The sequence below is a fragment of the Chlamydotis macqueenii genome, chromosome 1 (genome assembly GCF_036417535.1).
Source record: "Chlamydotis macqueenii isolate bChlMac1 chromosome 1, bChlMac1.mat, whole genome shotgun sequence".
Classification (NCBI taxonomy): domain Eukaryota; kingdom Metazoa; phylum Chordata; class Aves; order Otidiformes; family Otididae; genus Chlamydotis; species Chlamydotis macqueenii.
The window spans coordinates 61,435,019-61,448,595 of NC_141556.1; the positions used below are offsets into that span (position 1 = coordinate 61,435,019).

The following is a 13,577-nucleotide window of genomic DNA, read 5'->3' on the forward strand; positions in this document are numbered from 1 at the left end:
TGCTTAGGTAAATAGAAAGACCATGTAATAATCTTTGTTTTGAGGAGAAAATATAATTTACTTATATAGGCTCTCAGCCAACTCACTATCAAAAATATTATTTGTTAAACATTATTTGTTTGAAAATTTGTTCAGAATGATGGACAGACCAGGTCAAATTCTTACACATCCTATCAACTTGTCTATTTTAACAAGCAAAAAACAAGTTCCAGTCTGTACTATGACAAGGAAAAGTGCTATGTGCTTTGCAGTCTTGGACAACTGCCTAGTAACTACGCAATGCTTTTCATAAGACAACTAAGAACTGCAATGAAGGAATCAGAGATCTGCTTCAAGTCTTTTAGACAACTAAGCATGCCAGATCTTCAGAGCTGATGGTCTTAAAACGCATCACACACAGCTCATAGCTTCTATGAGGAGTGACAGCATTTCAGTGAAAGATGTAGTAGCAATAAGAAATCACAAGTTTCCTTAATGAAAAGATGGCACTGATTTGCTAGCTTTTCAGCTTTCGCTACTATGGACCAGGAAAAACAGTATTACAACACTGCAACAGCACTGTTGTTACTGTTAAACTGCCTCACAGTATCAGCCCTCAGATGCACTGAGGGGTGTCTTTGTTAAGAGGATGACTGATGCGCTATACAGATTAATGAAGTCACTGGCACACAGTATTTGCAGTCTAAAAGGCTGGCAAACGCTTGTCTTTATGCATTCTGTGTAGTTCCAAATACTTAATTCACAACTGCTTTTTTTTCCTTTTCAGCATCAAGGCCTAAGAAAATCAGTGGGGTGAGGGGTGACGGAAACAGTCAATCAAACATATAATGGCCTATCTGCACATGGCAATTTTACTGTTTTAAGTGTGTAATGAAGTTCACTGACTGACTTCCTCCAGGAAGGGTGTTAGTTGTTTTTGTGAAAATGCTGCATCAACAACAGGTCTTGAGAAGACACATAACCTGTTTCTTTAGCTCCTGCACAGATCACTGTTTTGTGGTAACGCCAGAATGTGCTTTAGTTACTATGAAAGTTATTACAAATTATTACTTACAGTTTATGACAAATATCCCACTGGGGAAAAATCCTGCAACTGATTGCACATTACCAAGTTAATCTACATCCCTAAGCTAAAAAACAGGTTTCAAAAGTATGCAAGTGATCTAGTAAGGCATATAGGACTCATGCCCATGGATTCTGGGACTTTTGTCACATTAATTACCTGTTTATTGTGCACAATTAGCATATTGTAATGATTAAAAATAATTTTTAAAAATCTGAACTATGGACAAAAACACCCCACAAAATCTTAACATTAAATGGAAGGCTACTTCATGGGTTTTTATACAGACAAGACTCACAGTATTGTATTCCCCTTCAATTATTTGGTTCCCCTTTGTGGATTTGGCTATGACTTTCAGTCTTCCAGGAGTTCCTTCCTCAATCTGCTCAACCTACAACATTAGGGGGGGAAAAAAAAAAAGGGAGGGTGAAGTTGGTTTCAAATAAAGATATGCAAATGTATCTTTGTCCCACCACATATCTTATCATTGGAAATGAGTATTTAACCATGATCTAAAATTCAAGCATTCATCCTAGAGATATTTTCACCTTTGTCTAGATTTGTGATTACGACTTGCATGTTTAAACATTTTGGTTTATCTCCATGCAATTATTCTTACAACCAACACATTAAGACTTTGTTTCTGCTTATAAAAGTTGATCGATAGCTAAGTTCTTGTCCAAGCCCACCATGTGAGCTGCTAGTATCAACTGGGGACAGAACAGGTAAGGAGGAAGGGAACTCTTGCAAAACCTGGAAACAGCATCAGACATTTTCTTCAACCACACCTTGAGGACCATCGTGCCTTCCACCCACGGGAAGCCACAGTCATAGCCCAGCCCCGAGCAGTACAGGCCTTTGCCCTGTTTGAATGATGACAGTCCAACATGAAAAGCTGCCATGGCCTTGCAAGAGAGGGCAGCAGCTGGCTCTAAATGGCTGAAAAAACACCAGCAGCTTAAGAAAAAAAAAAACTTCTTCAGAGTTCCCCAGAGTCAGCTGAAACAAATGTTCCTAGTTTTGTTTACAGATCCAGCTGCACACTCTCTCTCAAGTAGTGCAGCAGGTTACTGCCTATTCCAGCAAAGCAAAGGGGAAAAAAAAAAAAAGCAAAGGTGAATCTTTTTGCAACAGTGCTCTTTGTTCAGAGTAATAAGTAAAATAAAGTTTTGTTTAAAACAAAACCAAACCCAAGATACTCCCCCTCCCACGTCCACCCCTCCATATACCAGGAAAAAAAAGCAGAAAGAGGAATACCACTGGCTTTTTTTTCTAAACACTCCTTTTCCCTCTGATAAATAAATCAACTAAACAAGTGAATGGATTTTGAAGCTACATAGGTGGATTCTCTTTTGTCCTCACTAGTATTCACTTCTGGATATCCCCAGCTACAGCCCTTCCCTTTCCCTCCCGGTAACAGCAAGGCACCCAGCTGCTCCCCACGGCTGGCCGTACAGACAAGAGACACGTACATGTGCAACACTTAGTTCTGGGAAATTTTTAGTATTCATTCTACAGAAGAAAAGGTACTTTTCAATAGCTGCTCTCGTTCCTACTTATATTCAGTATCTGAAGATAGAAAAAGCAAAATTTCTGATGAAGTTCTCCTCTTTTTTAATTTAAAAAAAATCTAAACCTTACCATCCTACCAGCTCTGAAGGATTGCTGTGTTAAACTCCTCGTATTCAAAGGCACCATTATTTATAAAAATTAATCTTCTGTCTCCAAACGTCCCAATGAAGGGTTTTAATAAGCACAACATGCATAACTTCAAAAACAATGTTTAAAAGAGATGAGAAGACCTGCTAAAAACATATCCAGCAATTTAAGTTTAAGAATATGCTCAACTAAAAACAGGGACAAATATTTTATCCCCATTGAAATCAAAGACGTATGGTGAAAGGGTAGGGCAAAACACACAAAAGTGCATTTTGTGACTATGGTGATGGGCCACTCTTTGCAGGACCCGTTCAGAGGAGATGACTCATTATTTATTTGAAATTATCTATTTCTTCTAAGACCAACTTCCTCCATTCACATTCCCCAGAAAAACCCACAAAAAGCTACATCTGAAACAAAAGCTAGGTAATCATCCCTGCTTTTCATACAGCATGGGATTTCTACAATGAAAACAGCATAAAAACCAAAGTTCCTTGAAACATCCCACTTTGACTTCTCCCAGCAAGTCTCTTACACTCGGTGAGACAGGGTCAGATCCACAGCGTGGTAACTGGCAAGAGCATTTTTTAAGCTACTCTTGATATTGCTAAGGGTGAAAATGAACACTCTTCACTCGATGCAATGCTTTAATCCCCTGAAGTGTTAAACTTGGTAACATGCTGGCTCAACATCAAATTGAAAACTGCTTAATACACTATTTCCCAATTAATAGCAATTAAGCACTAATTATTGTAAAAAAAACATTAAGAAATATACTGTTAGCACCCTCTGAAGTCTTTGATAAGGCAATTTTACGTTAGAAAAGCTCCAGAGTTTACCTAATCTGCTTTTCAACCTGAATTTGCCTATAAATGTACACAACTAGCCACACTGGTATTCCTACTGAATTCAGAGAAAACTAAGTAAGTATTTAAGGACTATGTCAAGTAAAGGATATAGATGGATACAAAGCCCATTTAATTTTCTGGATAGTCCGCTGGCCCTGGGCACATAAGCAGTATCTACTGGCTGAGAACTTGAGAACTGGCAATGAAAAACACGACTATTTGTGATGCACTGGCCCTGATCTTACAGGAAATTATGTATCTGTTTAACTATGAGCCTGCAAGGAGTTTCACACATTTCAAGACAACTGCTGAATTTGAGTATACCCAGCATTTGTGGGACCAGGATGGGCAGAACTAACAACACTTGAAATGCAACATATACTAACCCATCTAATTCTGATAAAAACAATGAATTCTGGAATCTCACAGAATTTTAATACTAAGTTGTACCTTTCAGTTACATAAGATTCATGAACTTAGAATCACAGAATCATAGAATGGTTAGAGTTGGAAGGGACCTTCAAAGATCATCTAGTCCAACCCCCCTGCAAGAAGCAGGGACATCCCCAACTAGATCAGGTTGCTCAGAGCCCCATCCAGCCTGGCCTTGAACGTTTCCAGGGATGGGGCTTCCACCACCTCTCTGGGCAACCTGTTCCAGTGTTCTACAACCCACATTGTAAAAAATTTTTTCCTAATATCCAATCTAAATCTACCTCCCCCTATTTTAAAACCATTACGCCTCATCCTATTACAACAGGCCCTACTGAACAGCCTCTCCTCATCTTTCCTGTAGGCTCCCTTGAGGTACTGGAAGACCGCCATAAGGTCTCCCCAGAGCCTCCTCTTCTCCAGGCTGAACAGCCCCAACTCTCTCAGCCTGTCCTCATAGGAAAGGTGCTCCAGCCCTCTTAGCATCTTCGTGGCCCTCCTCTGGACCTTCCCCAACTGGTCCATGTCCTTCTTACATTGGGGGCTGCAGTACTCCAGGTGGGGTCTCACCAGGGCAGAGTAGAGGGGGAGAATCACCTCCCTCGACCTGCTGGTCACGCTCCTCTTGATGCAGCCCAGGATGCGGTTGGCCTTCTGGGCCGCAAGGGCGCATTGCCTGCTCATGTTAAGCTTCTCGTCCACCAGCACTCCCAAGTCCTTCTCCTCAGGGTTGCTCTCGATCCATTCTCCGCCCAGCCTGTATTTGTGCCTGGGATTGCCACAACCAGGCCAGGTGCAGGACCTTGCAATTGGCCTGGCTGAACTTGCTCAGTTTAAAACAAAAATCAACCCATAACATATCATAGCAGATTCTGTATTGCAAATTCAATTTCTGTATTCACTAAAATAATTTACATCTTAAAACATTTTGATAGGTATATTGCAATCAACTGTAGTCACATACCACTTTGAACCTACCTTGATCGGCACAAACTCCCTAATAAAACTGATTCCATGCTCTTCCATATACTCGCCAATTTTGTTTGCCATATCCTGGTCAAATCCTCTTAAGAGGATGGATCTCACCATGACAGTGACATCTAACCCAAGACCTGCAAGAAATCCTGCACATTCCAAGGCAACATAGGAAGCTCCAACTACCAGGGTTTTCCCTGGACAGTAAGGCAGAGAGAAAAGATCATCACTGGAAGAAAAAAAAAAAAAAAAAAAGGGGAAAAAAGAAAAGAAAGTTAGAGATAACCAGAAGAATGTATTGTGCTTTACATTTATCTAATTCCTTCTTTATAGGAAGGAATAGGACTTTATTCCTTTTCCTGTTCACTAAACAAACCTAATAACTTAATTTTTTCAAAATTCAGCTAGAATACAACATCAGTACATGACAGATTAAAAAGTTCTAATTAGGAGTACCCACAAAAAAGACCATGAAAATTCTCAATCACCACAAAAATTATGAGGTTTTTTTCCAACAGAAACTTAAAACAAGTTGTTAAAAAAGGTAGGTTGTTTTTTTTTTTCCTCTGAATCTTGCTTCAACTATTTTGCTGCAAATTTTAGCTCCTGAGAGCTAAAAGGAAGAAGGGGTTCAGCTTTAAGATAAAAATACCATCTTCACTTCTTTGAAGATTTATTTATCGTTTTGCTAAAGCACTATACACAGTCCCAAATATACAGAAAATAAAACAAATGAATGCAAACTATACTAACAGGCAGAGACGAAATTATGGAAATTACGAAATTATGGAAAACATCTTTATTTGCCTGCTTTCCATTTCTTTCAACTGCTTCATCAAGCTAGGTCAGTTCTACCACACTTTGGACCTAGCCTATAAAACCAGGGCTTCTAAAGGAAGCAGGGATTCATGGAGGCATCAGGCTTGCTCAGCAGAGACTTAGGCGGAGCTCGGCAATGCAGTTCTCCAAATATTTAAATCTAAAACAAATGTCTCTTTCTCAGCCAACAACTGCAAAGGCTAAACAAAGATGCTCTCTGCAAACATTGTGGTGGAATAAAATGTGATTGTGTAATTAAAGGCTACATGATAGTTCCTATACCCCAGGGAATCCCGTGAATATTACACAGACAGTCTCAATCTGATAGTCTTTAACTCTGACATTGCTGAATCTTCCACTTTAATGTTATTTTAAAGCACCACTCTACAGGCTCTATCATCTGTTACCTTTAATTTCACTACTACTTATTAGAAGGGAAACATAAAACATGGCGTTTTGGTTTCACAGGGATTATGCCAGTTACTTATTTCATTGCTCTAGACTTGCAAGCCTGTAATTCCAAACTCTGTTTCTGCATTAAGTAACTTAAAAGTTACTGATATGAAAATACATTTCATCTGCATATCACATCTTTTTGTCAAAATTGCGCTAGAATTGCTTAGTCTTATCAACTAATCAGACTTTTGAAACTGGTTTTCCCAGAAGTTGAATTAACTTCACTGAGTAGCCTGCAAAAAAAATTCAAGACTGCCCCAATGCATGAAGACAGAGACATTTCTATCAGCTTCACAACATCAACTGCTTTGCAACCTCCACTTTCCTTGATATTTGAGCAAGAAGGTTTATTCCAAGCAGATTGTGCTCTTCATTACAAAAAAACCTTCAGTATGTGAACCGAAAGACCATAAGAAATAGAGAGGAAGTGGGTGTACTGGTAACTAGGGCAGAGATGATTAATTAATTTCATTATGGACATGCACATGATTTACAGTATTCTCAGTTACTGCTGTTATCAGTCAGAAACAGAATCATCCTAGCCAGCCACCCACAGTCCTGTAGTATCTACCAGATACCAATGTTTTTGGCAGCTTAAAATCTGTCTATAGCTATTCTTCTCCACTTACTTTCCCCTAACAAAAAGTTACACAGGAAAGAAAACCAGCAACCAAGCAGCCCTGCTCATGTTTCACCACTTTCTTACAGGTGAGGCATTTACACGCAGTGAAATACACACTTAATATTCCTCTCTGTTTTTACCTGCTAATGCAGTATTCCTTGTCTCCAGGTATATCCAGGTAGCGTGGCCGTTCACCAGTGGCAATGAGAAATCTCTCAGCCGTGTACAGCTTCTCAACTCCTCTTTTATTTGTTGCCTGTGGACAAAGTTATTAGTCCAAAGTGAGTACTTCACAGTCCTACTAAGGGAAAAATTATTCTGTTTGAAAAGCGTCTCTATTCAGAAAGTATTATAGGAAGACCCAGAAAACACGGCTAGGGAGTACCTTAATTGTGTGTGGCCCAACAAATTCTCCATATGCATTCTCATATGTGACTTTCTTCTCTCTCAGTGCAACTCGATAGCCCCAGTTCAGTGAACCTATGTAATTCTGAACAGATTCTGTCATAGTCATCCAGTTATGTTTGACTGTTAGAAAGAAAAAGAAAGAAAAAGATTCCTCTTTAAGTCCGAGTTCTTCTTTTTCCATAGCAAACCTTGTATTCTTAGATTTTTTTCACAACCCAGTTACTTTTGTCTTACTACTTTTTTATTTCAGGGCAACTCTACTGAAGTTCAAAGAATTACATCACCGTAGACAACACGAGAGGTCACAATGGAACAGATATGACTTAAAACATGGAAAATTTAGACTTACAGCATTATCTATAGTTTTCTATTGACAGATGCTGTGAGCAGGTGACATTGCTCAACAAATGAAGACTACGCCTCTCTGAGAGGTGCCTCTGCATGTTCCCCACTACAGGATTATACTCTAAATAAATCCCAATCCTCTAACCCTGCACATTAGAGCTAATATAAATAAAATTCATCCTCTTATGTAGCAGCGACAAGAGAGTGAGGGAAAGGAAATCCTTGCCTGCAATTATGAGGAAGTTTCTAACAGGGGACATACTGGAGTATTCCCTTAGACGTTGTGTTACATTCAGCAATGGAGTAGCACCTTATTGCTTTTATTCACACAGCCATTTGAATCGAATACTAACATGATCACAAGCTAATAACAAACAGATCAAATATGGCAAGGCAGTAAGTCCCATGGCTTTGACTTGAAAAGCGCTTAAGTTTATGTGTAATCTCTCTGAAGTTGCCTCACACTGTTAAAGCCAGCACACACTTGAGCGCAAGAAGCACCTGATTGTGATAAAAACCTCTGGATTTTCAGCACAAATTACAAAACTGCAAAAAAGTGTTCTCCCCCTTTACCTTCTTCTGTAAACTGCCATCCAAATTTGCGCGAATCTTGCAAAGCTTGTCCCAGTAAAGCTGCCTGGTGCATCAGTTTTTTAGGTATACAGCCCACATTTACACACGTTCCTCCAAGACCTGAGAGAAAAGAGCAGAATGTGCTTTTCACATCAGTGTGGCTGATTTCAAAGGAGAATCAGCGTCTCTGCGTAATGGTGCTTTATAACAGGTTTGCAATGAATAGAAATTTACCCCATGAGTTTCCCAGAGGCGTAGGTGTGACAAAGTCCAGCACCATCACTTTCTTTTCATATTTGGCAGCCTCCTGTGAAACAAATTAAATAAAACACGTATCTAAATATTAGAGGTTAAATTTGGAGTAGATGATAACATCATGCATTGCTGAAAAGCTTTGTGACTTTTAATTAAGTAATAATGAATGATTTGCAAGGGAACAGCCAGACAGTCATTAATCTTCTGAATTAATCTGTGCACTCAGTAGGAAAAAAAGACAAAAGGAAAAAAATAGCCATTCATTCTGCTACACAACAGCATGGCAGCAGCTGATACGCAGAAGACACTGGGAGTCCAACTACTTCTCTCCTCCTGTCAGTTTGTTCACACTATTTCCCAACACGCCATTTATTTTTAACAATCCAGTTTTCCCTTCAAAGGTGGTTTCTCAAACATTTGTTTGAAACCACATCACACAATGATAGAAGCAGTCACGTGGCCAAGTATTACAACTGTGCTTATGCAATCTTTTTCCTTGTAGTAGAAGTGAACACTCAATTTTGAGTACAATCTGTAGTTGTCAGGATCAGCTCTTGCTCTTCAAGCAAGTTAACCTGCAGCAAATCAACTTTACCGTCAGGATGTGCAGATGTCATCCAGATTAGAAAAGCGATGGTTTATTTAATTGTATTTCTCCTGAGAAGTTTCATTAGCAAATCTACAAGCAATGTGTGTAAATGATACGGAGACCTGGAATTTCTATACTGATTCCATTGTCCCCTTTGTGCTTTTAAAGCAAAAGGGATAAATTGATGGCAATAAGTGGCACCAGAGAAAAACACGTAAGTAAGCACTACATAGGTGAGAAACAACAATGACAGATTCCCCCATGAGATGCAGCAAAATAACTTGGATACTTGGAGTAACCACAACTGTGCTGCACCACATGATGAGTTCTCAGACACGTAAGCAGTAACAACTGCAGGCACGGAATATTACCCTAAGGCCTTGGGTTTGGTTTGGGAGGAGCTGGACAGCTTTCAGCATTATGTTACCAGTAATACTTGTTAATCCAAATAGTTCACAACTAGAATTTCAATTTTAAATGCATCTTACTTCATGCAAAATACAAACTGCATTTCAAACAACGCAGGCTGTAGACACCTTTGGAAAATATTAATGTACTGGATTTCCGCTTATGATTAAAGGTCAAGGTTGGCCAAGAAGCTACTTTCTGTTCTTTAGTAGCACCTCTGAGAAAGTTCCTCCGTAAGGCACTTAGGGACTGAGATGAGTTATTAATGCTCCTTAATAATGACAACTCTTACATACAGCTCAAAAGAGCTTTAAGAGCTTTACCAGTGTTAGCTAATGCATGGATTCCCAAGCTTACACTCACCTATACGCTCACATAATACAGCGCAGCGCACCTTGGCAGAGATCACAAACAGATATAACCAATGCTGTAGAGTGATACACCCACAGTAACAACACCCGCCCAGTAGGCTTTCAAATCTTACTGGGTTCAGCGCAGTGCTGCATGAACACAACAAGGTTGCTTAGGGCTGGAGCTCTTCTGTGTGAACTGATAGTGGCTGGCCTGGCACTTTGGTTTAGGGCTGCGGCTGGGTTGCACAAAGTCAGCTTGGCAGCATTTGCACTCACTGTGGAGCCGTGCCTCCAAAATAACAAGCTCGGAGCAGAATACAGAGAGGAAGACATGCAGACAAAGCTGCATGTGTCATAGTGAAAAGGGTGTATTTCATCAACTTATTAAACTGCTGCAAACCTATAGATATCTGGAACTTGATATAAGAGCTGTGTAGTTGTTGGGGGGTTTTCTCCTGTTTTGTTTTGCTTTTTAAAGCACTGTATGTTAATTCACTTAAAAAACGGAATAATCTAAGTCAGAAGTTTATGGGAGCAAAACTGTTTCACTTCAACGTCACAAAACTGATTTGAAATATAAACATGACTACTAATAGTGATGTCGACTTTATTGATCTACCATCTTCTGCTCTACTCTACAATCACTTGAGAACGCTAAGAAGCAATATACTTTACATACTGAGTTGAAGGAATAAGGCAATTTATCTTCCTAGCTACACATCTTTTCTGTCCCACAGCTTAAAAATGATGCAATAAACATCACTGCTGTAGCTTCACAACCTAGCATATGTGTATACAACAAAGCAGAGCAATCTCCTTATGGAAATTTCAACAGATGTTTTTTTTCTATTACTGCAAACTGTTTTTGCATTACTGCAAGCTCCCTTTTACTCTTGTTACTCTTTTCTATCCTAAAACATTTCCATCCTCTGAAAACCAATGTCTGCTTCTTTTTTTGGGTTCTCTGAATTTTCATAGATTTTAGATATGCCATGATGATAGTGTCCCTATCGATGGTAAAGCAGTAAACTACCAAAATAGATTATGGACATAGGGCACATTAAAATCCACTCAGTACTGCACTCTTCCATAATAACAGAAGTTCTTCTAAGGTACCACAGTTTAGTGTGAATCTAACGCTATGCTGAAATACTTTCTTCTCATTTTCTTTCACTTCCCAGTGACCTCCTTCACTTTTCAAGAACAAAAGAAAGGTCTCGTGTCTGGAGGAATAATCCAGCTCCAGGTCTTAAGCAATGAAATAGTTTTATTTCTAGGAATGCTCAATCCACTTCTAAATAGTTAATTCTACCACAGTGAGAAGAGGCAAAATGTGCCTAACTACTGATGTAAAGGAAAATTACTAACTTACATTCAATTTCAGCAAGTTTCAAATATTTGGGATAATGACAACTCTAAATCCTGGTATATTCTGCACCACTGTGGATTATTTTAATTAATTCTAGATACGCTTCTAAAAGCAGTATCCTAACCAAAAATCATAAATTATTTGGCTACAGGCAGGAAGTACCAGACCATATAAATGAAGGGTGAGATCCTAACTCTGCTTAAGTATAGGCAAAATCTCCATTTATGCAACTATATAAAAATCTCCCCCATTCTCAAGAATTAAAGCAACATACACAACTATTTCTGAACAGATATTATTTTCAGATAAAACTAGAAACCTCTTTATGTCAATTTTGATTAGTTTTAAAGATTTTTTCGATTATAAGCAGAACTTTAATTCAACTACTAATAAACATTGTCGAGATATCTACCTGCTCTTTTCCAACAGCATCATCTCCCATTAGTGAGGACCAAATTTCATTCTATTAAGAAGTACACCACGACATTCTGATGTTTTTCTTCTTCAGCACATAAGGAAAATAATATTGTATAACTGGGGCTAACCTCAAAGAAATCCCACTGATCAGGCAGAAATGTTATGCTGCTACAGTGTTAAAGATACCCAGATCCAAGATGTTGAGGATGTCACCCATCTACTTAGAAGAAAAGTATAAATCTGTATTTTCTCTCTCATACCTTGGCAGCTGCCAGACCACCTGAGCCCCCACCAATGACAATGAGATCATAGTCATAGGAATGCGGTGGTGGCATATACCCATTCATTTCTAGCAGCTTCTGAGGCTTGCTTTCCTTAAGTGCCTGAATAGAGAAAAAAAAAAAGGATTAGGGAACACTGAAACATTACCAACAGTTCTCAAAAATTAGTATTTTCAGCAGCAAATATTGTGATAAGGGAAAATAAGCGCATTTGAATTTTCTGAACTCTGCTTTTAATTAGCTTTTTAAAATTTTATCTTCTTAAACCGTCCTTGAATAGCTAGGTACCTCTTCAATACTGAACTATGAATTTTCTTGTTCATCAGAGCACTGAGTTTCCTTGCACAGCTTAGTTTTCCACATCAACGCAACTCCAGTACCGCCTTATACTGCATACTCCAGGATGAGTTACATACCTGCTGACACAGGCATTCCATTACTTGATTTTATTCTTTTCATCTCTCCTGGACTTTCCTAATTAGTGTTTTTCCCCTCCTCCTACATATATTAGTAGAAAAACACAGCAATCATATCTAACACGGTAATAATCTGCAATTACCAGCCTTACCAACTGAAAGAACGGAACCAAATGAAGAAAATAATTTCTGAAAACCACATTTTTGTAAAATGCCTGTGTTTATTACTGCTTTGGTTTAGCATTGTAACTAACTTTGGCATCAAATGGATCAAGTGTGATCACTACAGTTTCACAAGAGATTTTTTTTTTTAATCAGATGACTACTACCACAGAACAGAACAACCCGTAAGTCCTAAAATGCATGTTGACAGTTGTACACCACAAAGAACACTGCATTATCTTCATATACTCTTTCTAAAATGAGCCTTTGTACTTAATTTGCGAAGCTCCAATTTATCAGAGCTTTGGAGTTGCTGGCAAAATTCTCAGTGCCTCTCAAATGGCAGGCCAAGATCTAGGGTGAGCAAAAACCAGATTCCTCAGCTGATGTAAAGCAGTGAGTATCAGCTAAAGTTCATGACAAAACTTTTAAGACCAAAAAAGTAAATGAAGAAATCCACGCTTAGTCACTTTATAAATCTGCTCACTTTTATTCAAGTGTTTCTGTCTGCCTAACTAGGTAGGACCTGATTCATTACTACTGGAATAGTCACAGCAAATAAAAGGCAAGAAAAAAAAAAACCCACCAAGAAGTTTCCTTTTTCTTTTCATCTTAATTTTGTTTTGCATTAAGCAGCCCTTTGCACTCAACCCGTTCTACTGTCGCCTTCCGCTGAGGTTAGATAATTCCTTCTCTGTAAGTATAGCTGTTTCTACCCTAGAGCCTGCTGCCAGAGCAGCCGTACCACTGACAAAAATCCCCTGTCCCTCCAGCAGATTACACAGCAATGTCAGCAGAAATTCAGACTGTGCATCTGCCTGTAGAAAGTTACATTTTAATAGTGCTTCATAATCTAGGTTAGCGTGTTAATAGTAGAAACAAAACCTAGAAAACACCTGCTGCTCTGGTGAAGTCATCCAAAAATACCTCATCTTCCTTCCTCTTCTCCTCTTGCTCTGCCACCCCAATATATATGCCTACCACTGCATCTACTTTGCGCTTGGTTCCTCTTTTTTTTCTATCTTTCTAACACAGCCACTGGCCAGCCTGAAACTTCCTACTGCAACCACAGTAAGAGTGAAAAAGAAGCATATATTGTGTTATGACATGCAGTTTCACTTCATTCA

At 38.9% G+C, this 13,577-nt stretch overlaps 1 protein-coding gene across 4 annotated transcripts in view; it reads right to left on the minus strand.

The window, feature by feature from the left end:
* The window catches only part of TXNRD1 (thioredoxin reductase 1), a 40,677-nt gene that overhangs the window by 13,692 nt on the left and 13,408 nt on the right, over positions 1-13,577 (minus strand). For 2 of the 4 annotated variants that reach the window (XM_086754153.1, XM_086754155.1), the window contains 7 exons: positions 11,852-11,974; positions 8,435-8,507; positions 8,201-8,320; positions 7,260-7,402; positions 7,015-7,130; positions 4,981-5,206; positions 1,362-1,454 (listed from right to left, as the gene is read on the minus strand). In XM_086754153.1, coding sequence (XP_086610279.1) covers positions 1,362-1,454; positions 4,981-5,206; positions 7,015-7,130; positions 7,260-7,402; positions 8,201-8,320; positions 8,435-8,507; positions 11,852-11,974 — 894 coding nt within the window. The remainder of the gene's footprint in view (positions 1-1,361; positions 1,455-4,980; positions 5,207-7,014; positions 7,131-7,259; positions 7,403-8,200; positions 8,321-8,434; positions 8,508-11,851; positions 11,975-13,577) is intronic. The other 2 variants (XM_086754173.1, XM_086754163.1) reach the window with 1 other exon arrangement.